General features: G+C 35.5%; 2 protein-coding genes across 5 annotated transcripts in view; one reads left to right on the top strand and one right to left on the bottom strand.

Moving 5' to 3' along the window:
• The window catches only part of LOC132544007 (DNA-dependent protein kinase catalytic subunit-like), a 134,784-nt gene extending 121,351 nt beyond the window's left edge, over positions 1 to 13,433 (top strand). Inside the window, exons 90-94 of the mRNA XM_060207566.1 lie at positions 2,620 to 2,821; positions 3,426 to 3,614; positions 4,612 to 4,651; positions 6,859 to 6,955; positions 11,322 to 13,433. Of these exons, the coding sequence (XP_060063549.1) occupies positions 2,620 to 2,821; positions 3,426 to 3,614; positions 4,612 to 4,651; positions 6,859 to 6,955; positions 11,322 to 11,523 (730 nt within the window). The 3' untranslated portion in view covers positions 11,524 to 13,433. The remainder of the gene's footprint in view (positions 1 to 2,619; positions 2,822 to 3,425; positions 3,615 to 4,611; positions 4,652 to 6,858; positions 6,956 to 11,321) is intronic.
• A 1,731-nt stretch (positions 13,434 to 15,164) lies between these two features.
• On the bottom strand, positions 15,165 to 24,154 carry LOC132543872 (heterogeneous nuclear ribonucleoprotein D-like). Of its 4 annotated transcripts, none has more exons than XM_060207401.1 (10): positions 23,916 to 24,154; positions 23,538 to 23,578; positions 21,393 to 21,520; positions 19,661 to 19,816; positions 19,282 to 19,413; positions 18,417 to 18,531; positions 17,960 to 18,127; positions 17,145 to 17,177; positions 16,722 to 16,746; positions 15,165 to 15,387 (listed from the first exon to the last, which is right to left on the bottom strand). In XM_060207401.1, the coding sequence occupies exons 1-10, from the start codon at positions 24,083 to 24,085 to the stop codon at positions 15,354 to 15,356; spliced, it is 1,002 nt and encodes a 333-aa protein (XP_060063384.1). In that variant the 5' UTR covers positions 24,086 to 24,154; the 3' UTR covers positions 15,165 to 15,353. The 4 variants fall into 4 exon arrangements, with proteins under 4 accessions (XP_060063384.1, XP_060063386.1, XP_060063383.1 ...); XM_060207400.1 differs by lacking the exon at positions 16,722 to 16,746 and adding an exon at positions 15,857 to 15,943 and having other exon boundaries at positions 15,300 to 15,387; XM_060207403.1 differs by lacking the exon at positions 16,722 to 16,746 and having other exon boundaries at positions 15,299 to 15,387.
• Between the last annotated feature and the right edge of the window lie 593 nt (positions 24,155 to 24,747).

Below are 24,747 nucleotides of genomic sequence, written 5' to 3'. Positions count from 1 at the left end.
CCTGAGTCTGGGGCTGGCCACCCTGTCCGAAAGACAAGGATGAACCACCACTCCCACCAGGTTGACACCCAGACATGTATGGGCTAGACCTGTAACTGCTTGGATACTGTTGGCACCCAGGCCCAAGAATTAGTATTAGTAAGAATTAGTGAACTGCACGTCACTAATCCCCGTAGCCACAGACAACCCTGACAAGAATTCTGTGGCCCCGGAACCTGCACTAGAAAGTACAGGTCTGGAGTCAAGATGGCCCCCACCAACAACACCACTTGGTGGGCCAGGATCACTGAACGAATCAGCGACCTGTGGCCGAAGTCTCTACCCGAAAGTAAAACTGTCTGCAAACGGGAGCTTCCTGCCAATTAGACTGGACTGCACCGAGTCAGGGTCAGGCTGTCCCGCCCCCTACTCCAGGGCGCACCTGGACGGGGGGACCACCCCCTGCTCGAGGGCGGAGCTCAACAGGACGAGAGCATCCTGGCTGGAACTCCTGAAACAGTCACAGGTTCAGAACCGGAGGTGGAAGACTTACAAAGTTACTTATCCTACCAGAAGAAGAGGATGAATCCCTCTTCTGGGGGAAAGTTCGCAGACAGGCATGGAAGCCTTGGCAGTAGACTCCATGTGCAAACAAAGTTCGCCCAGGGAAGTCTAGCTGCAAGGCCGGCAAAGGGGACAGGCATAATGGGGGTCCCGTTCTCAGAAGAAATGGGAACACCCATGTGCTGAAGTTTTCTAACAAACAAAAAACTACGAACAAAAGCTCAAGACTAACATTACGCAGTAAGACTGCAATAAGAAACCGGTCACACAAAACAGCCAATAAAGCAGCAAAAAAACAAATTACAACTTCACGAAAATCCGGAAAGCAAAACATGTGGTTATGCACTCGAACACATGGAGGAAAACACGGTCATAAAAATGGCTGAAATAAACATATGCCAAGACTTATAATTTCCAAAATAAGTTGGGAGATGGTTTAACAAACTACTTAAGGAGTAGCAATATACTCAGACAATAATAGAAGTACGAAGAGAAGGATAAAGAAAGCACTCAGCTTCAGACATCTCCACACTTGACGGCAGCCATAAAGGTAAGAGGAAGGGAGATCACTCTATGTTCCTGCTGTGATGGCTGATGGATCGTAGGGATGGTAGGATTTTTTTAATCTTTTGTTGTTGGGATACAAAGATGGGTGTAGGTACTGTATTTGCATACTTAAGTTAATTATGACTGAAATGAAAATGTTATTTACAATACACCAACATCTCTGGTTCAGATATACTGATTACAATACACTGACAGCCCTAGTTCAGATATACTATTTACAATAGACCAACATCTCTGGTTCACATATACTATTTACAATACACTGACAGCCCTAGTTCAGATATACTATTTACAATAGACCAACATCTCTGGTTCACATTACAATACACTGACATCCCTAGTTCAGATATACTATTTACAATACACCAACATCTCTGGTTCACATATACTATTTACAATACACTGACAGCCCTAGTTCAGATATACTATTTACAATACACCAACATCTCTGGTTCACATATACTATTTACAATACACTGACAGCCCTAGTTCAGATATACTATTTACAATACACCAACATCTCTGGTTCAGATATACTGATTACAATACACTGACAGCCCTAGTTCAGATATACTATTTACAATACACCAACATCTCTGGTTCACATATACTATTTACAATACACTGACAGCCCTAGTTCAGATATACTATTTACAATACACCAACATCTCTGGTTCACATATACTATTTACAATACACTGACAGCCCTAGTTCAGATATACTATTTACAATACACCAACATCTCTGGTTCACATATACTATTTACAATACACTGACATCCCTGGTTCAGATATACTGTTTAAAATACACTGACATCTCTGGTTCACATATACTATTTACAATACACTGACAGCCCTGGTTCAGATATACTATTTAAAATACACTGACATCCCTGGTTCAGATATACTGTTTAAAGTACACTGACAGCCCTGGTTCAGATATACTGTTTACAATACACTGACATCCCTGGTTCAGATATACTGTTTAAAGTACACTGACAGCCCTGGTTCAGATATACTATTTACAATACACCGACATCCCTGGTCCAGATATACTGTTTAAAATACACTGACATCCCTGGTCCAGATATACTGTTTACAATACACTGACATCCCTGGTAAAGCACTGGCAATAGTATTCAGGTGGACTTTTTATTTTGTGCAAATCTTCAATTAACAATTTAATTTATTATGTTAAATATTAACTTCACTCTTTCATTCTCTCTTAATTATTTTGTTTTTCCCCTCATTTCATGTTTTTTTGGACTGGGGAAACAGTTGAAATGAAGGTAATAAAGCATACCAATAGAAAATCCTCACAATTTTCATCACAATTTTTACTGTCACATGATACTGGTATAGGAACTTGTTGTCATGTATAACTAATAGATATCTAGGTATCTACTTATCAATTTTAACATATTATTTAAGATAAAAAATTTTCTCTTATAATTCTGTATGGATTTGGAAAACAGGTCAAAATAAACCAATTCCATTTCTGTACTTGTAGACGGGCCTTCCATGACATCAGTACATGTCCTGAGGCATTCCATGTGCTGCGTTGTACTCTGGCTGTTTCCCATGCCCTCGTGTCCATATGTCAATATATTCTAGGTATTGGTGATCGCCATCTCTCCAACTTCATGATCAATCTCAAAACAGGGCAGATGATTGGCATTGATTTTGGACATGCATTTGGATCAGCAACTCAGGTAATCATCTAAACCAATTGATATCTGTGTTTTAATATTTATCTAAATTTATATTAACATCATGTCTGTTCACAGGTGTTCATTGTTTGGTAAGTATTTCTGACTGACTGAAATATCTGTCAGCATAATGAACAGTTACAGGGATCCTAACACTCTGTGCATAAAACAATGATCACTCTCAGGGAAACTTTACATTCCAGTTTGTCTCCCGGTCAAGGTACAGTTATCAGCAACTTAACCTGATCTATCACATAACTGCCATGTTGTATCATATCAAAGACATGTCATAAATCTCAAAAGACATGTAGTAACACTATTGTGACATCATAGATAAGTCATGTATTGACAACGTCTCTTGATTGTCTTATTAGTGAAATTAGTCTATCTTATAGGGAAGTTGATTGGGGAGTTTTCATTTATTTTTTAGAATATGAAAGGCTCACAACATATCAATTTATTAAACTTGTTTAGTAAATTCCATATGCCCTTATCTGTGTAATTGATAATGGAGAGGATTATGGTGATGATGCTTGACGAGTAGCATGTTGATATGTTGTAACAAAGATTTCAGAAATCCTGTGATATCTTGTTCTTGTTTCCACAGTTCTTACCGATCCCAGAGCTGATGCCTTTCCGTCTGACTAGACAACTCCGTAACCTGATGCTACCCCTACAGGTGAAGGGCTTGATGGAGAGCACTATGGTTCATGCTCTGCGTGCCCTGCGTGAAGACTATGACCTACTTCTTGCAACCATGGACATATTTGTGAAAGAGCCATCTGTTGATTGGCTGGTGAGGACATCAGATATCATCACAGGTTTATTCCCAATAAGGCAATACCATATTTATACTTAGTAACTTCAGAAACTACCTCTTCCAAAATCCTAAGTCAAAGTACATCATGTAATTCTCAGCCTTAACATAACAGTACTTTATTATTATTTATAGGAGCTGTTCAGGTGTATTAGCCCCATGTTATAACCCATGATAAGTGGTTGCAGGTTATATTAGATTAAGCTACATTTACCTGTCCCAAGTACCTTTTCTAGGCTTCAACTTGAAAACTGTTCAACTGATAAAAATTATTGTCATCTTCCATCATCCATTGTGCATTAACTTTTTGCTGTGGATGCAACGATTTATGTAAATATGAATATACTTCAATGAAATTTATATGCAGCCTTATATCAGTAAGATCTCCATTTGACCAGGGGACTGATTTGATTGTAACTTACAGATATAGCCCTTTATAGTTAAGTTCAGTGTTGATAATCATAAGGTGACCATTTGTACCCACTGGTTTCTTGTTAAACCTTTAGCTGTTTGCAAGACTTCTTTTTTTAATGTTCTCCCAGTTATCATGGTAACAATATTAGATATAAAAAACACATTGATTACAAGCTTTTACCATTATACAGTTTGAAATTCTTTCAGCTTACCTTTACAAATGATAAACATCAACAATGAAAAACAAAGAAACTGCATCAAAATATTAACTTATTGTAAAGTACACGGTACATATATGCCTGTATGGATGCTTATACCAGTGCTTTTTTGCTCCCTTTTAAATTTTTAAATGGACAGGAAAGGTACAACACACATTATATCAGTCGTTGCTTTGATTACTGGTAACTGTGATAAAGTCGTCTGTGATAGGTTATATATCCGTCGACATGCCACATGTTTGAAAACTTCGGCCTTCTCACATTGAGATCACCATTCTTGTTGACTTCATGTTAAAAGATGAGCTCTGTTTTTTATACATGTATTTGTATGTAATCTTTTGCAGGTTAATGCTGAAAAACAGATGCAGAGTTTAAATTTAGAAGGTAAAGTATCCACACTAGGCAAATCATGGTCACACAGAGTGGAAAAATCTGCATTTCATTTACAATACAGCAATTTATTAACAGTACATTTACATAGCCAAATTAATAATAAAATCAGAGTCTTACTTATTGATTTCCAGTATTTTGATCCCTAAATTTATGAAAAAAGTTGGTTTTGATTTAGAACCTCCCGATGAGGAAAAGAGGGTCACTTAATGTGGATAAACAAAGTTTAACAACTGAAATAGGGATGTATTTCTCCTTGTGATAAACCACACAGGTGTGATGACTACCCTGCGATCTGTCCACATCTTTGAGTCCTTTGTCAAGGACAAAACTATAATTGGTTATACTTACAGGGTATTTAAATTTTAGATTTTTAAATTAAACTTAAAAATAAATACCAAGCATTTTTACAGTGAATTAAAATCTTGTAAGACGTATGTTGTCATCCCTGTTTGGTAACAATGTATAGACTTTGACGAAATTTAATACTTACGAAATAGCCCAACCAGGAACATTTGCAGCCCCACGAAATTAAACACCTATACAGCAGGCTGACATTGTTTAATGGTATATATATAGGTGTTTAACATTATTACCATAGGCATGAAAGAGCATCAGTATGCCCAACATTTAATATGCCTGTTACTTTTAATGGTACTAAACTAAAATTTTAGGTGATTTTAAACTTGATTTTCTGGCGTTCCCTTTCCATGCACTGAAGAAGACCAATAGTTATGACTAAGGTCTCAAACTAAGTCTACATCAAATAATTGAGCATGTTAAACTTTAAAAAATAAATGGTGGGCTAGTTATAAAATTTCAACATAGCTTGCTGTTGGAAGTGTTTACAAAAGTGTAGTACTGCATGGTCCCGAAACCCCTGACATTAAAGGAGAGGTACAACAGTTAGTGACCATGGTACACCGAGTCCTTGTGCCCTCCACACAAAGGGGCCTGTGTGATCTGAGACAACTGAAGGGTGACCTGTTCTGCAAGAAGGGTCACCAAGTTTACTAGGTAACATATATACAGCCATTCCTCCCCATCATCTTATGATAAACCCCACCAGGCAGACACTACCATTCAAGTTAATGATGTATCAATCAATCTATACCTTCATACACCTATATCATTACATATAATGAATTATCTCATTCTTCTGAAACTTCGTAACTAACTTACAGCCATCCTCACTTGTACAAAGTGGTGTCTTGACCCTAGATTTAAACTTGAGGTCACTTTCTATAAGTTGATACTTTACATCCTTGCCATCTGGCTTGATTAATCCATCTGATTGTCTTGAAACATCATACATATATTCATTGCCATCATCTCATATACAAGTTCATGTCTCAAACTTATGTGGTGAAAATTGAGGTTATTGTCAATATAAGTAGATTTGTTACGTTCCTGCTTGCCAATAGCCCACTGAAAAAAGGCTGTAAGGCTGTGGTAGTATAGGTAAAACCTGTTTAATAAATAAATAAATCCTGCTGTCCATGTAAAAATCATATGAATGTCCTGAACAACATGTACTGACTCACAACCTCCATAGATCAAAAGTGGGGTAAACTGTATTTTTGGTGTCAAAATGTTTTTATGTTACTGATAAGTTCCTGCAGCAACGATGTCTTGTTTTAGCACACCTCATCAGAAGTACCAGTGAGCTCATGGCATGGCATCTGTTGTCTGTCCAGCATCCCATGCCCATCAACTTTTTACTAAAAATTGCTTCTAGTCATGAATGAATAAAGGTATTTTGTCCAAATGCATCCTTTGGGGAAAGGGAATCAAGTTTGTTATATATATTTGTTCTTGACCCCTCGGGGCCTTAGGGGCAGGACTCAAATGGAGAAAGTTTGCAAGTTCTTTAAAATCCTATTCTTTCTGTAGAAATGATCTGATTGTGCCCAAATTTAGTCTTAAGTATTCTTTGGTGAAGAGAAATCAGTTCTATATAAAACAGTAGATTGTGGCCCCTTGGGATGGGAGGTGTGGGGCTAAATTGGGAAATGTGAGTTATTAAAAAAGCCTTCTGTACAAGGAATTGTGCAAGTTTGGTCTGAAGCAGTTTTTATGAATAGTGAATATGACTTTTGTTTGGCCACAAGGCCGGGACCCAATAGGGAAATAATTACATCATTAATTGTTATATTATATAAAGCGTGGACTTTTTACAAACAACAGAGTTTTTTTTGCAGAATCCCTTGATGAGGAGAGTATTTCCTGGTATCCCAAGGAGAAAGTTCGATATGTTAAGAGGAAACTCAAGGGTGAAAATCCTAGTTACATAACAAGGTAAAGAAAGGCTCTTACAAAGAACTGCTTGTTTACTGTTAAAATAATAAAATGACTTCTGGTAGGTCACTGTTATTTCCTTGTGATGCTTATCAGCTACTCAACTTTTTATCACTTACAGATCTGTACATACTTCACAAAACACTACACTACTGACAGAAATACTACAGAAATGGTATGGTACACACAGGAACAGTAACATTACAGAAATACTACTCAAATGGTATGGTACATACAGGACCAGTAACATTACAGAAATACTACTCAAATGGTATGGTACATACAGGAACAGTAACATTACAGAAATACTACTCAAATGGTATGGTACATACAGGAACAGTAACATTACAGAAATACTACTCAAATGGTATGGTACATACAGGAACAGTAACATTACAGAAATACTACTCAAATGGTATGGTACATACAGGAACAGTAACATTACAGAAATACTACTCAAATGGTATGGTACATACAGGAACACTACAGTAACATTACAGAAATACTACTCAAATGGTATGGTACATACAGGAACACTACAGTAACATGACAGAAATACTACTCAAATGGTATGGTACGTACAGGAACACTACAGTAACATTACAGAAATACTACTCAAATGGTATGGTACATACAGGAACACTACAGTAACATTACAGAAATACTACTCAAATGGTATGGTACATACAGGAACAGTAACATTACAGAAATACTACTCAAATGGTATGGTACATACAGGAACGCTACAGTAACATTACAGAAATACTACTCAGATGGTATGGTACATACAGGAACTCTACAGTTACATGACAGAAATACTACTCAAATGGTATGTTTACCACAGGAACACTACAGTAACATGACAGAAATACTACTCAAATGGTATGGTACATACAGGAACACTACAGTAACATGACAGAAATACTACTCAAATGGTATGGTACATACAGGAACACTACAGTAACATGACAGAAATACTACTCAAATGGTATGGTACATACAGGAACACTACAGTAACATTACAGAAATACTACTCAAATGGTATGGTACATACAGGAACACTACAGTAACATTACAGAAATACTACTCAAATGGTATGGTACATACAGGAACAGTAACATTACAGAAATACTACTCAAATGGTATGGTACATACAGGAACGCTACAGTAACATTACAGAAATACTACTCAAATGGTATGGTACATACAGGAACACTACAGTAACATTACAGAAATACTACTCAAATGGTATGGTACATACAGGAACAGTAACATTACAGAAATACTACTCAAATGGTATGGTACATACAGGAACACTACAGTTACATTACAGAAATACTACTCAAATGGTATGGTACATACAGGAACAGTAACATGACAGAAATACTACTCAAATGGTATGGTACATACAGGAACGCTACAGTAACATTACAGAAATACTACTCAAATGGTATGGTACATACAGGAACACTACAGTTACATGACAGAAATACTACTCAAATGGTATGTTTACCACAGGAACACTACAGTAACATGACAGAAATACTTCTCAAGTGGTATGGTACACATAGGAGGATGCAAATGGTGTGATAGGAGGACAGAAATGCTATGCTTTCAATGTATTAAGTTGTTGAGTAAATACATACCCAAAGGGTCAAGATGACCTATAGCCATCGTGCTTCGTCCGTCGTCGTCCGCCGTGCGCCGTCTGCCGTGCGCCGTCCGCCGTGCGTAAACTTTTCATTCAAACAACTTCTCAAATACTAGAAGGTCTAGGGGGCTAATACTTGGCCCATAGCATGCTGGCATGGAGCCCTACAAAGTTTGTTCAAATGAATGACCTTGGCCCACTTTCAAGGTCACAGGGGTCAAATATGTTAAAATATACAAAGGACTTCATCTCAATAAGCAAAAGTCTATGAGTGCCGATATTGGGTCTGTAGCATGCTGGGAGGAAAGGCTACCAAGTTCATTCAAATGAATGACCTCGACCCACTTTCAAGGTCACAGGGGTCAAATATGTTAAAATATACAAACGACTTTTTCTCAACAAGCAAAAGTCCATGAGTGCTGATATTGGGCCTGTAAGATGCTTGAAGGAGAGGCTACCAAGTTTGTTCAAATGAATGACCTCAACCCACTTTCTAGGTTTAGCTTGCTTTTTGTCAGATGACCGTTAAGGCCCATGGGCCTCTTGTTTATTAAAGGCAGGATGTGTTTCCTGTTAGAAGTCATCCTACTGTAGCATTGCTTTGGTTACAAGTTATACCAGATAATATTAGATGTGATTAATACACCTTGTACACATGTCAGAATGGTCATTTATTATATAACAGTCACCTGAGTGGCATGTTTTTACACTTACTACTTCGTGTTATTGTTTGGTAATTTATGAATTTGATGATTGGAGATCACACATTGGTCCATTCTTAGTTGAGAGGTTTTTGCGCTCTCTGAAAAATTTTTTAGGGTAGCATCTAGTTGCTGCTTGGTCAGTCTGTCCATCCATCCTTTGTTGTCTAATGCATAACTTTGCCAACATTTAAGAAAGGATCTTAACAACATTTGAGAAAGGATCATGAAACTTGATGTATGCATTGGTCACACTATGACAATGTCCAGTATACAAGATTAAGGGCCAGCAACCCCAATTTTACAGAGTAATTGCCCTTTGTTTAAAACTAGAGTAATGAAACTTGATGTATACATAAGTTAACAGTTATTTCCCCCGGTCATCACTTACAGTTACTTCCCCTTGTTTTCACTTACAGTTATTTCCCTAGTTGATCACTAACAGTTATTTCCCCTTTTTTCACTTACAGTTACTTCCCCTGGTCATCACTAACAGTTATTTCCCTAGGTTATCACTAACAGTTATTTCCCCTGGTCATCAATAACAGTTATTTCCTTTGGTCATCACTAATCGTTATTTCCCTAGGTTATCACTAACAGTTACTTCCCCTTGTTTTCACTTACAGTTATTTCCCTAGGTTATCACTGACATTTATTTCCCTAGGTTATCATTAACAGTTACTTCCTCTGGTCATCACTAATAGTTATTTCCCTAGGTTATCACTAACAGTTATTTCCCCCGGTCATCACTAACAGTTATTTCCCCTGGTCATCACTAATAGTTATTTCCCTAGGTCATCACTAACAGTTACTTCCCCTTGTTTTCACCAACAGTTATTTCCCCTGGTCATCACTATCAGTTAATTCCCTAGGTCATCACTTACAGTTACTTCCTCTGGTCATCACTAACAGTTATTTCCCTAGGTTATCACTAACAGTTATTTCCCCTGGTCATCACTAACAGTTATTTCCCTAGGTTATCACTAACAGTTATTTTCCCCGGTCATCACTAACAGTTATTTCCCTAGGTTATCACTAACAGTTATTTCCCCCGGTCATCACTAACAGTTATTTCCCTAGGTCATTACTAACAGTTACTTCCCCTGGTTATCACTAACAGTTACTTCCCCTGGTTATCACTAACAGTTACTTCCCGTGGTTATCACTTACCGTTACTTCCCTTTGTTATCACTAACTGTTACAGACCCCATTGGCTTCTTGTTCATTGGACCCCTATATTTGTGAGTGTATGTACATCTGTCCATAACTCAATTTGTGTCTACTTCATAACTTTTTTACGAGTCATAGTAGAGGGATGACACATTGTTTGGTTGTTTTATTAGAAGATGTGTCACACACCACATTCTTATTTGTCCTCCAAAGATCAAGTTCTCAAACTTAACAGTTTTTTTCGGGATCCAATATTTGTCTCAAGTGTGCTCCTGTTCAAAACACATCGGTGTCTGCTTCATACTTTTGTCATGTCATGGTACAGTGATAAAACTTTGTATGGTAACCCTCTTTAGAAGATTCAACACATATTAAATTCTTGTTTGCCCATCAAACCTAAGGTTTTTTTTTTATTTATCAGACAATAAATGCATACCTGGTAATAGGCCACCCTAGATTCTACCATACCATGATCATCAGATGTTGGGCTATTAAGATTGCCCTTCATCCATGACCTGTCATACATCATTAGAACATAAACCTTGTTATGACTACCTTTTCAGAAGTTCTAAAGGGATGTTTTCATATTTGACATTTACTTGTTCCATAGTTACTACTTGTTCTGCTCAAGAAAACAAAATGGCTAACTGAAGATCATCTTCGACAGTGTTATAGACCTTCAGATCATCTTCGACAGTGTTATAGACCTTCAGTCAATCACTTACAGATCATCTTCGACAGTGTTATAGACCTTCAGTCAATCACTTACAGATCATCTTCGACAGTGTTATAGACCTTCAGTCAATCACTTCATTATGTCAATTCAATCTGTTTCCTCTTACAGGGATGAACTAAAACTTGGTCATTCTAAGAATGATGCCCTACAGAATTTTGAGAGTGTTGTGATGGGAGAAAAAGGAAATCGGAGGGCAGAGCTTCCTCAACACAGCCTCAGTGTAGAGGATCAGGTAGCTGCTCTCATAGACCAAGCCACAGATCCTAATATTCTTGGACGGGTATATGCTGGCTGGGAACCTTGGATGTAGAGCATGGCAATACATAAAGCACAATGAAGATCCTGATATTCTTTGCCAGGTCTACAAAGGCTGGGAACCTTGGATGTACAGCTTGGCAATACATCAGGCCAAATGAGGATCCTAATATTCTTTGTCAGGTCTTCAAAGGCTGGGAACCTTGGATGTACAGCTTGGCAATACATCAGGCCAAATGAGGATCCTATTCTCGCTCAGGTCTACAAAGGCTGGGAACCTTGGATGTACAGCTTGGCAATACATCAGGCCAAATGAGGATCCTATTCTTGCTCAGGTCTACAAAGGCTGGGAACCTGGGATGTAGAGATTTTTTACTTATTCACAGTAGAGACAAGCAGTACAAAAGGCCAAATAATGATCCTTTTATGCAGATATTACCACAACTTGGCTCTCATCAGAGCTGTAAGAGTTGAAATAAGTAGATCCATGTAGGCTCAAAACTTTGAATGTAGAGCTTGGCAGTGCATACAATCATTCAAAAATTCTTTGTGTGTTATACACTAAGAAGGCTGTCTGCAGAATCCCTAGAATTCCAGGAAGATTAGCTAGTTTTTTAACTTTTATTTAATGCTATTAAAAAGCAGTTCCTAGTCCCAGAAAGTTCTTTAGCCAATACAAACTACACCTCATTTACAAGAGACAGCATCTCTATCTTGTTACCAAATACCAGTTATAAAGCCTAAGTATATCATAATTTGATAGGTAATGTCACTGACATCCATTCATAGGGATTTGTCTGGCAAAGTGTAGAGCTTTACTTAGAATGGACACAATAGTGAAAGTTAAAACCAGTTCATTGAATAAACAAGTAGACAACAATCTAGATGTGTTCTGATATTCTGATAGGCATTACAAAATAAAGTACATATAATGCAGACAGCAGGATCATAGTCCTATCAATTTGATAGCATGGTTTTTAACCAGAAAGTCATATTCATATTTCTGTCAAATGTGGAAAATGTTGCTTGTGAATTTGTCCTGCTGTTGATTCTGTTGTCTGTGAAAAAAAATGTATTGTATTATAGGAAAGCTGTGTTATATGCTCTTTAACATGATTTTTTAAGAGTACATGTAGTTATCAACCAACAAGGAACATTTTGTTTTTCGCTTAGTTTCAGTTTTAAGACAATGGCACAGTATGTATCATATAAACAACTACCTATTGTAGAACATTGTATTGGGTTTGTTAATCAATTTATTGAAATTGAAGAACATAGACAAATCCTTAAAAAAGTGTTTGACTTCAATATACATTTACTGACATCTGTATTTTTCTCGATGCAATATTTGTAACAAATATCCTTCAAATAGACATCAAAAAGGCACTGTGTGGAACAGTTTTAAAAGTTTTACTGGGCCAGAAATGCAGTCCTAAAATAAATATGAATCAATTTTCAATTGTATCGCTCTTCATAGAAACTCTTTGCAAGTAAATGCAGTTTTCTTTCTGTATGTTTTTCTTTTCTACTAGAAATTGAGTGATTCAGATAAGTAAAAACCGTCTGTTTTTCTTTTCTAGTAGAAATTGAGTGATTCAGATAAGTAAAAACCGTCTGTTTTTCTTTTCTAGTAGAAATTGAGTGATTCAGATAAGTAAAAACCGTCTGTTTTTCTTTTCTACTAGAAATTGAGTGATTCAGATAAGTTTACAACAGGAATTTAAAACCTTTTAAAATTTGTTCACATATCAGTTTGTGTTTTATTTTTTAAGCAGAATAATCCTCGTTATGACATAATTGTTAGGATATTGCTGTTAAATTCGGTTGTGTTCCAGGAAAAGTACATGTCTTGCTTTAAAATTTTGTTGTGTTGTAGGATATGTGTATTGTGGTAGCCTTTCAACATTAGCATTGCCTTTTGAATGTTTTTCATGCAGGATAAAAATAAAATGATTTCAACACGAATTTGTTTCATTTGATGGCCTTGACTTTGAAATATTAAAACATTTTGACCTGAGCCAGAGACTCACAAGTTACTGTTTTGGGTCCTTCAATTGTCATGCATAGTTAATACTTTTACTTGGTCAGTTTTGATGAAGCTTCCCATGATTGATTTTGATTAATATTGCATTCAAGAATGCATTTTGATCGTTCTTTTCAAATTCTGAGTCATAGTTATATTTTCAGCTTGTGTGAAGGTTTCTAAACTAATGTTTGAAAAATTAAAACCTTACACTGACTTTATTTGTCCTATGAGTCAGTATACAAGCATAACTTTAACACTAACAACAAAGTATGGAATTATCAATTTTGTTTGAAAATTAGACTAATATTTAGTGACCTACATATTGACATTTGGATTAACTTAAAATGAAGAATTAAGTCCACTGACAATTATATTTATAAGTCTGTTACATTTTCACGATTGACCCAACTTTTACCTTTCATCACATTTATTTTTAACATTTTATCAGATAAATTAATACTTTACTGAATTTAAAGGAATTATATTAAGCATAAAAACCAAATTTCATTGTTATAACTCATACACATGAAAAGTTATCCACATGGATTAAATTCAGCAAACAATATCATATCCATGACATTGGTTTACCCATAAATTCACACTGGTAACTTTCTTGTACAATGTACACAATTTGTACAAGATGTCAGATTGAATAGAAATTGATTGGTATTGCAGCCTAATTTATATGCTTTGTCTTGTGAAAAAATTTGACAGGGTATTTAGATTTACAAAGTATTCCCGATATCTAATCGGCCAGAAGTGAGGGATCAATATCGATATGAAAATATTTATCAAAAATTAATTTTCGTAAAAATAAACCTTGTACTTCATGCAGCATCTCCTTTAGAGTTCGGTACCATATGCCACTTAGCAATACACCTATTAACCTACCTTGTTCTCTACAAAACAATTGACCAATGCTGGATGAGCATTTTGAATGGTTCATGTGTCCACATCCATCTATAGACTTTTGAACAAAAAGCGACTTTCTGGCCCTCTAAAATGTCATCTGGAAGACACACACTGCCTGCAAGACTGTTAGGCTCTAGAAATGGAATACTTATTCTTGGCAAAGAGTCCACTGGTCTGATGAAGGCAGTTGTGATTTTACTGTTTCATGACCCTGATGTTACTGTAAATGAGCGGAAGTACTGCGATTTTTATTTGTTTGGCATTTCAACCTAGTCCAAGACTCTTCAATAAGTGATGGAGACTCTCCCATGGCCTGCATTGCCACCAGGCATGAACAGACCATTACACAAAAAACCCATGTAGAGCGACATATTTCCCTGGCAAACCAAAATTTAGTTTAAAATCCTTCATGCTATTCTACACATCTCCTCTCAACATTCTTTGGTAAAAAGAGGATCGTTTGTGAACTTTTTCATCTTTACTCATCCCACCTCCAAGGTTTCGCAAAGGTCTTTTCTTTCACTGTAATGAGGAAGAAATTCTTGTATTCGATGATCTAGTTATACGATTGTTTTTTAACAGAATAACTCACTTCAAATCATTTGACATTTTTTGCTATGCATGTTGCTTCTACTGGCAACAAATCAAAAGCAACTGAATCAAATGTGTATATTTGTACAGTTTCAGCATCTGAAGTCATACTTCTCATTTCCAATTCCTTCCTGCTGATGGTGAACAAATGAAAATGAACAAATGAATAAAAAAAAGTCAGTTTTATTTTTTTTTTTTTTTTTACAAGACAACGATCAGACAATAAAATCAAAGATGAGAATGAATGAATCTGGTTGTAGAGTCAATAGTTTATTCAATGTCACTGTTGTATCCACTTTGGAATGATGTAACACAGTGTCCAGCATGTGATGATAAATGAGGCAATGAAACATGATTCAATGGTTGTTGGCAACCGACACTTTCTTCACTCTGGTTAGGGAAAAAAGAAGAAATTGCTAGTTCACAAGGTCAAGTATATATTAAACTGTTTGCATGTCATTAGGCATAGAGGAGGAGGAAAGCAAGCCAATAAAAAAATGCAGATTAAAAAGCTCCTGCAAAGAAAACTATCTACTAATCAATGAAATATAGTTCTGGCCAAATGGAGATAGACATAACTAAAAAAATGTTTTATACCTTTCCTATCTATTGAAATAAAGTTAATCGATGCAACCAATTGTCAAGTACTTTCCAGCTTGCTGCAGCTGGCTGCATTCAAGTAATAAAATTCAAATCGATACAACCTTGCAAGTTCATAATAATGAACCATCAGCAAGCATTAACCATCACCTTACCACAGGTAGACTTCCTAATCACATAAACAAGGTCTATATTGTGAAACTAACCCCACTCTGCAAGTATACCAAGATGGATATGACAATCCATAAATCACGCCTACCTGTTTATCGGCTGTATGGGTGGTACCCACCACCAGCCCCTCGGCCTCCTTTTTGTGATTTGCCATAGGTGCTCTGTTGCTGATTCCCTGTGAATACGGATAGAAATTGATTGATTTTATCCATCGGATGGTTTTATTGCTATGTTTCTATTTACATTGATTACTACTACACACTACAAAGGTTAGCACAACTGACCTCTTGTCATTAGGATCCACTATCACCCCAACCTACTCAGAAACCTTGCAGAGTTGCCTTGACAGACCTTGAGCTAGATAGTGACCAGAAAGATCTGTACCTGTGGAAAGGTGATTTCATGATCAAATGCACTCTGCAAGGTTATACAGTTATTCAAAACAATTATTACATAGTGAGAAATATCATGTAAGATGTTGATTTTAATGAAATGTCAGGTTCAAATACAAATGTTTTTCAAATACTTTATATTTGACATCCAAAATAATTGCATTATCCAAGAGGTCAATTCTTGCAAACTTGCAGTGCACATTATCAACGAACTACAAAAATTGTCACAAAATGAGAAACACTTGATTTCTGGTCACAGAACTTTTTCACACCAGGCATTTTATATATACATGGTGGTGTTCAAGCTATTCTTTCAATGGCAGTAAAAATATATCATTCCAAATAAAGCAAGCTGTCAATGTAAAGTGACCAGAAATGAAATGTTATTCAATATTGCTGATTTTGAACCATTACATAATACCAAGACACAGCTTTCATTTATGGATAGTTCAAATCCATACATGTAGAATTCCGAAACTTGAAAGCTGTTTTATTTTTATACAATGGTTCAAGTTTATGAACAGGAAACAAAACTGCAAGCAAAACTGTAACAGCAGTTACCTGACTGAGCGTGAAGTCCTTGATGCTACAAATGCATCATCAAAGGAATTAAATGCTTCATGCAAAACAATTATGTCTGATCAGATCGTAATCAATCTTTTCAGGTCGATGATTTGAGAGTGCACCATCAATCTTCATGTCTGATGACGGGGAAAGTTTTCTTACTGCTACCTTGTGTTTGTTTTTTGTATTCTCCTTAATCTTTACCTCCTGTTACACACTAAATTTTACAATATTCATGATTTTTTTTTCCTTTGTGCCATTCTAAATTGCTTCATTATAAAATCTGTAAATGTCAAAACTTTATCTTCATTTTACTCAATGAAACCATAAATACCATGGTATTTTTTCATAAATAGCATGATGTCTACATGATTCTGGTAAAGACTAGAGAACTAATTTACACCTAATATTGCAACTCACCTTGGTCATAGCCCCATCCTCCATTATAATCACCTATAAAAGATCAAGGTAGTCTTGTTACTTACAATGGCTACCCAATTTTTTCAGCTTTTTTACATCTATTCTTCCAAAATTTCCTCTTTCAGTAGTAGCAAGTATTACTTCCTTGTTTTGTGCAACTACCTTATATAATGTCCCATGTATTGGATTACAAGATCCAAAAAAGATTACCCTTGTCATTTATATAACCAGTATTCATATGCATTTTCCTCTGAGGTATCTTAATGTAGCCATCAATTTTACAGGTACTGTGAATTAAAATATTGAATTGTAGTTATTCTAGCATACTTTGGTCTAGCTATATCCTCTTAGAGATGAGACAAACTAGCATACTGACAAGTACTTTTTATCAAAATATTCCCATTTGTAATAAATATGATTATTCTTGAATACCTTTAGACTAATCGGCAAATTTCACAGTATGTAGAAAGGAATGGAAGTAAATGGTGTTCTTAATAACAAGCTATACACCAAATAAACTTGGTGTTTAAGTAAAACTACTTCATCTATCACAAATACAGCAGCAGTTTAATTTTCTCAAATGTAAAAATCTATTAAAAATGAAAACACAAGACCATGCACATAACAACAAACACAGTTTAATGGTCATCACATCTGCAATTCCCTGTAATATCATGCACATTAATTTCAAAGAATTGTTCAGTCAAGTATTGAAGATCAAAACTTAAAAAATTACACTAATCATGAAAAAAGACTAGAAATATTCATTTAATTTGATTACATTGGCAGAACTGATCAAAATTGTCAAGACTTACTATAGCTCCCATAGTAGCCCTGATCGTATCCACCCCATCCACTACCATATCCTTGATAGTAGCTGTTGTCATAACCACCATATCCTCCATATCCACCATAACTTCCATATCCTTGGTTATAGTTGTTGTAATAGTTATTGTTATATCCTTGGCCTCCCCAGCCACCACCTAAAAATTTAAACAGAAATATTATAGTTGTCACTACATGGGAAATTCGGTGGTTGTTTGAAATGATAAATATCCTGACAAAGAATTTCCATACACAAGTACTCCATGTATCCAACAAAGATGTATTGTGTATTTATTACCTATGGTAGTGGAGGAGATTTCCCAAACAATTACTTAAACAATATAAACAAATATCTTGGGATTATTACTTAAGGGAATGTATAAAAGGGGACAAAGTCTGCTATAGCCATTGGTATTTTTCTAAAAGCAAATTCAATTATGTTCTTACCTCGACCCCCACGTGCTCCACCACCGCGACCACCGCCCCATCCGCCTCCCCAGGCAGCAAATCCTCCTCGGCCTCGTTTGTTCTGGTTGGTGGGTGTGGCTTTCTTCACATCAATCTTAAAGGAATAAATAAGTATATTAAAGACAACAAAATATACATTTGCTTCTTCAAAAAAAAATTACATTAAAAACTATCAAGATGCTTTACAGGGCTGCGAGCAAATTGGACAACTAGAAACGCCTTTAAGGAGGTCCAGTTAGCCAGGGCAGTTATGAATATAAAGCACCTGTTGATGTGAAGAATCAGGATCCTTTATGCTGGAAGAGTTTCAAAACAAAAAGACATTAATTACATGACGTGAATGATATTGAATATTTTAATCGCAACCCTATTTTCTTTAGCTTATAATTCAACGGTTGTTAAAGAAAATAAGATGCTGTGGTTGGGAACTTTCATTTAGTTCATTTGGTACCTCTAGCCCATGACCTCAATCAACTGTTTCGGCTCCTTTGCATCCACTCATTACCGGCATCTTGCTGGAAAGTGGAATAAAAGGAGGATAGTGTCAGTCACATGGTACATGTTAACCTTCACATTATCATTCATCCTTTACCAGCATGATCTATTCTTACCGCTTAACTTATCCCAACAGAAAATTCTTTGAGAGATGTTGAACTCAGAAGCAGGTTTGACTGTTTTTTTTTACATTCCCGTGCAAACTATTAAAGAGCGTAAATAAATCTTTAAAGTCAAACACTTTAATTTATTCTTTCCTGTAACGAGAAAAAAAGACATGAATGAAATCAATTCAATCTGCAGTTCTCATTGATGAAACAAATATTTCCATTAGGAACAATGTACTTACTTCTTGGTCATTTAGTTTGTGTGGACAACTATCTATGATTTTTTTCACAGTTTCTTCCTTCTCAAATTCAATGAAACAGAATGCCCTCCTCTGATCCTTTACTTTATCAAAAGGCAGGTCCAATTTTTCAATCTGATAAAAAAAAACACATTCTACTTTATCCTTCAACATTTTGCCAGTGGGAAAATTTCATACTTGAGTATACTCTGTTCACACAAGTCTTACATTTCTCCAATCTTTGAGATTTCCTTGGTGAATACTAAATTAATACTTGCACACTTTCTCTTAGGGGAAAAACTCAAGGATTTTTTTAAATAAAGCTAAGTGTGTTGGAAATTTCATACTATATTTTTGCCTTGCAGCGAATTACAACACATACCTTTCCATATTTTTCAAAGTATTCCCTAATATCAGCTTCTGGTACACCTGGATCCACTTTTCCACAGAAAATTTTCTTGATTACTTCTCTCCTAGGGTTTGCTCTCTTTGGGTCTATTACACGTCCTTGAAGTTTGTGTTCCTTTATTTGTAAAACCTGAATCACATACAAACAAGGAAAATAAAAATTTAAGACTGGATTTATTTTCAATTCCCCTTTCCTCAAATATTGGCATTTTTTGTGCTTTGATGTGAAACATCAGCGAGATAATGTAATATATCTCATTCAAGCACTCAAGGTAATAACATGATAGAAAAACTTTACTAATGACATATTGGTCTATGTGGACCATGGACACGTCGCACAGCTTGCTAAATACTTTTTTTTAGTTTTTGAGACAGTTATCATCCACTAATCACTCTACTCAATCAAAATTTGAAGTTTGTTTTAAAATCTATATATAAGGATGGCAGCAGGACCATACTTGTCCCAATCCATCTGCAGTCTGAAAAAATATACGAAAGACAATAGACATATTGAACTATGAACAAAAGCATGATGCATATTAACACCAGACAGAAAACAAAACTTTCTGAATCCACATTAACATTACTTTTCAAAACATTCAGTTTGCAGGGAAACAGATGTCATTTTCAACTTGCTTGTTCAGCCTACACATCTCTTCTTATTTCAAGCTTTACCATCACTCACACCTATCAAGTTTTAAGGAGTTAAATTCAGACCAAATAAGATTTATTGGCATATATTATGTCACTTGTACACATAGAATGGACACCCTCCATCTCCTGCACAATACTGAATATATTGATACTAGAAGCTCGCATGGTTTTGATTATTCAGAACTTTACAGGTCAATAGTAAATAAGTGTTTGCCCTTTCTTCATGAGCCATTTGAATTTTTTCTTGCAGCCAAATCACAAGAGCTTTCTTTTTCAAACGAGGTGCATTTTATATATGTACATGCAAGAAATTGACAAGTTTTCAGAATCTCTCAACAGGAATCAGAGACCCTGGCAGACCAAATGAGACTGAACACGACTTGACCAAATGTGCCACATTTAGCAGTAGCCAGAAGAGGCTGCTTGGTGATTGAAAAAATCATTTGGTTGTATAAATAGGATTTGATAGTTACAGATTAAAAAAAGATGCATGTACCAATAAATAATTTTGGATACACAGCTTTTAGATATCCAAGATTACCTGGACCCAAAAAATACAAAGATAAGAGGTTGGAATGGCCTTATGATCACAGCTGCAAATTTTGGAATTTGGCTTCAACAGGAAATTATTTCAATAAGGAATGCTAGACTCATTTTTTATTAGGACAATGAATTATCATTTTGCACGGATTAGTGTTTTTTTTATTCCGTTATCAAAACAGTAATAATCAAATAATGATCTGGTAATAATTTTATTTGATATTCAAAATTGAAGAGTTTGTCCTTAAAAAAAGGAGGGTTGAAAACCGTATTCAATAGTAAGTTTCGTCACATGATTATACTGGGATTAGGCATAGAAGATATGACATGTATTGCAGCAAAACGTAATGCAATGTTTATATGTATCATTATCACAAATTGGTCAAAGCACATGACACATAGGCCTAGGTGCAATATAAGCATCTTTACATAACAGAAATCACTACATTCTTCTTCACTTAAAAGAAACTAGTTTCACACTACTTCAAAAGACTTGTATAACCCGCAATTACCTTCTCTACACTTGCTGGATCCTTGAATACCACAAATCCAAATCCTCTAGATCTTCTTGATTCTGGATCTGTTTTTAATGTGCAACTTGTGACTTCTCCAAAGGTTTGGAAGTAATCTTTTAGGTCCTCTGCAATAAATATTTGGTAAACCAGCTTACATTTAGTGGTGTAAAAATACTGCAATTATATGTATTGATATCGTCATATACCCAAACAATTATTTATTTTTTGATATGTTGGTCATTTTGGAATCTTGAGACAGGACAATGTACAACACCCACAGAGTTGCAAGTCTACAATCAACATAAAATTCCCTGACTTTCCCCCAACCAGTTGTTACTTTTCACTGACCAAAATAATAGTAATTTTTAACAGCCTCCACACAGGCCCCTACAGCCGTCCAGTCCACCTATATCTTAAAAGGATTTATCCAATAAAAGCCAGACAGGTTTTTTTTTTCTTCATTGAATTGGAAAACTGCTTTAGTCACAGTAAAATGTTTGACCATGGAAATAATTTATCCCCAACTTTCATGTAATTAGAAAATTTTACCAACTTTTCGCCAACATTTGAAATTTTTTTTTTTTAAATTTTCTTATAACTGATTGAATAGACTAGTGGAGAAACTGCAATGAAACAGTGTTGATAGATTTAAAACAAATATTTCTAAAATTATAGGTTTCAAGTTAATTTTGTAACAAGAAAAGGCAATGAAATACAAAGATCAAACCGAATGTCATAACCTATTCCCATAAATTACTTTCTGTTAAGATTAATCTCCCACTTTTATTTGCTTGCATCCAGTTATGACCAGCCAATACCTTTCATTTAAACTAATTATACTTTGCAAGAATTTCTTTTTGACCTTAATGCTTTGACAATGCAATTATCCCTGCATAAGAAACAGTTGCATAATCATTGTCTTTCATCTGTGAAACAACACAATGACCTAGACCAAAACTCCATAAAACCAATAATTTTATTGATCACAACTTTTAACTTTTGATTAACAAACATTTAACGACTTGCACTTATTTGCTCAACACAGTTTAGAATTTTTGCAAGATATTTTTCAAGCCAGTGCAGCCCACCATTTTAAAAATTCTGACTAATCAAATCACAAAGAAATTTAGAGGGTTCTTAAAATTTGGGGGAGTTCCAAAGGAAAAGTATGGATCTTGAGACACAAATATCCAAGACACAAAAATCAAAGTTTCAGTAAAAGTTACACACATGCAATTACCAAAACAATAGAAGTTTACATGGCAAGAAACTTGAGACAGGCACCTAACATCTAACTTCCCAAAAGGTGCCTAACCCATTGCTGTCTGTAAAGTTTTCTCATTAAGTTCACATTATCACATTTAAGCGTTTTGGCATAAATTTGAAATTAACAGTATTGGGCATGTAATTATTTGTTTGAAAAAACCTATGACAAAACCACTTCTGTGCCATGAAAGAAAAATGTATAAATGCTCTTTTTCCTATTCCATCTTGAAGCAGAAAGAACATTAGCACTCTCCTCTAAAGCTTTACAAAATAACACGTTGAGTTAAAAAAAAAAGAAAAATCTAAATATGCACACTATATAAAATGGAGTCTCTTCTCCTTTAATCACTTTATTTGTTTAGAATATTGCATATATACATAGTTTGCATTGGCCAAAATTATAATGTTTGAAAGTTAGGTCAACAAAAGCACAAGAGTGAAGCTAGAATTTATTGATATACTAAATTGAACAATGGACAATACCTAAGCTGCAAATACATATATTTGTCATTAACTTTTATGCTATAATCAGGTTGGACACAACCCCTCGTATGGGTCTAGTTTGAGGGATAGTTGCTGCTTCGAGAAATCAACTATTTATCCAAATGCTAGGTCATTTAGAATACAACAGAAAAAGTTTTTCTAATAATTTGCAACAAAGGCATCATACTTTTTTCAAGAATACTAATGCTTAACATTAGTGTTGGTATTCTTTCTATATTAATATATAAAATCATGCAAGGTTAAGTTTTGCCAATGACTCTCGGTCACCATAAAAAGTAAGCACTCAGAAGATCTAAACGGATTTTGATCATGCAACATGGTTCAGCCGATGGTATTTCCACCAATATTGATCGACGAAAAAGGCATACTCACTCTGCTGGGTTTCCCAGCTCAGGTTTCCCACGAACAATTTACTGGAATAAATGAATTTTCATATTAGCAAAAAAAAACCGATTATTTTAAAATCCACAACTTTTTATTTTTAGATTACCAAAACGGTTTTAGCAACTTTTAAGTCTATTATGATGATTTTAGCTTACCCACGCGGTGGATCACGTGACTTGTGAATGGGCGCCATTTGCTCCATGTTTGGGACTCGAATATCAACAAAGGCAGTCAATTATTTTACATTTTACAAACTGGAAAGCGTGCATTTAAGTTGATGTTCAGTTATAAAAGCAGGATAAGAAAGCTTTCGCGTATAGAATTCGACGATAATACAAATCTCGAGAGTAATGAATCTGAACATACCGGTCGTCTTCGTCGTCTTCGCCACCTTCTACGGTGTCGCCAGCAGCTTTTTCTGATTCATCCATTGGCTCTGCAGCTTCAACATCACCACTAAAGTTTTCAAAACCTTGTGCTTGTTCGAATCCTTCTCCATTTGCCTCGTAGCTGTATTCGCCTCCTTCTTCTGCCATGATGTTATTTGTCTGATCCTTAGGTCTTGTTCTTTGTCGGCGAGGTAGGCATTCACAAGGACCGATTCACAGTGCGGTTTGGGCACGTGTTAAGAAAACAGCTATTTCATTGGTCGACGATGACGTTCAGTGAAGATAGCCTCTAACTATTTTTTACGACTTTTATCTAAGATAATTTATCTAATTATTTTACACTTTATTTGTCAATTTCACATAGCTGGTATCAAGTATTAATATTCTCCACATGTTTCAGGTTATTTCTAGGTAAATGATATATCGATTATTCTTCGTAATTTTCCGCTGTATTCCGGAAATAGTCTTGCTAGCGACATGTTTGCTAACAACATAACGTTCATCGCCAGTAGATTTGTAGTATATTTTTAGTCTTATCTAGGTTACAGAAACCAAACTTTTTTTACTACAATTTGGAGTAGAGAAATAATACTTAATATTTCGTCCTACATTTTGGAGAAGTAACTCTTAGTTTTCTGTGGTATCTTGCCGTATATTGAAGAAAGTAATATAGGAAGTTTGAAGTCTCCCTCTCTCTCTCTCTGAGCAAGGATCCTGTTTGTTACTGGAACACTTTGAAAATCGTGTTTAGTGGACTCATCAGAAGATATCCAAAAAAAAAGGTCCACTTCGGCCATTAAGGTAAAGGA

Source organism: Ylistrum balloti, unplaced genomic scaffold (assembly GCF_031769215.1).
Source record: "Ylistrum balloti isolate Yb309-2 unplaced genomic scaffold, AGI_CSIRO_Ybal_v1 Utg369772, whole genome shotgun sequence".
NCBI classification, from domain to species: Eukaryota; Metazoa; Mollusca; class Bivalvia; order Pectinida; family Pectinidae; genus Ylistrum; species Ylistrum balloti.
Note: the sequence above shows the minus strand (reverse complement) of the source record. Positions and strands in the feature narration are given on the sequence as shown.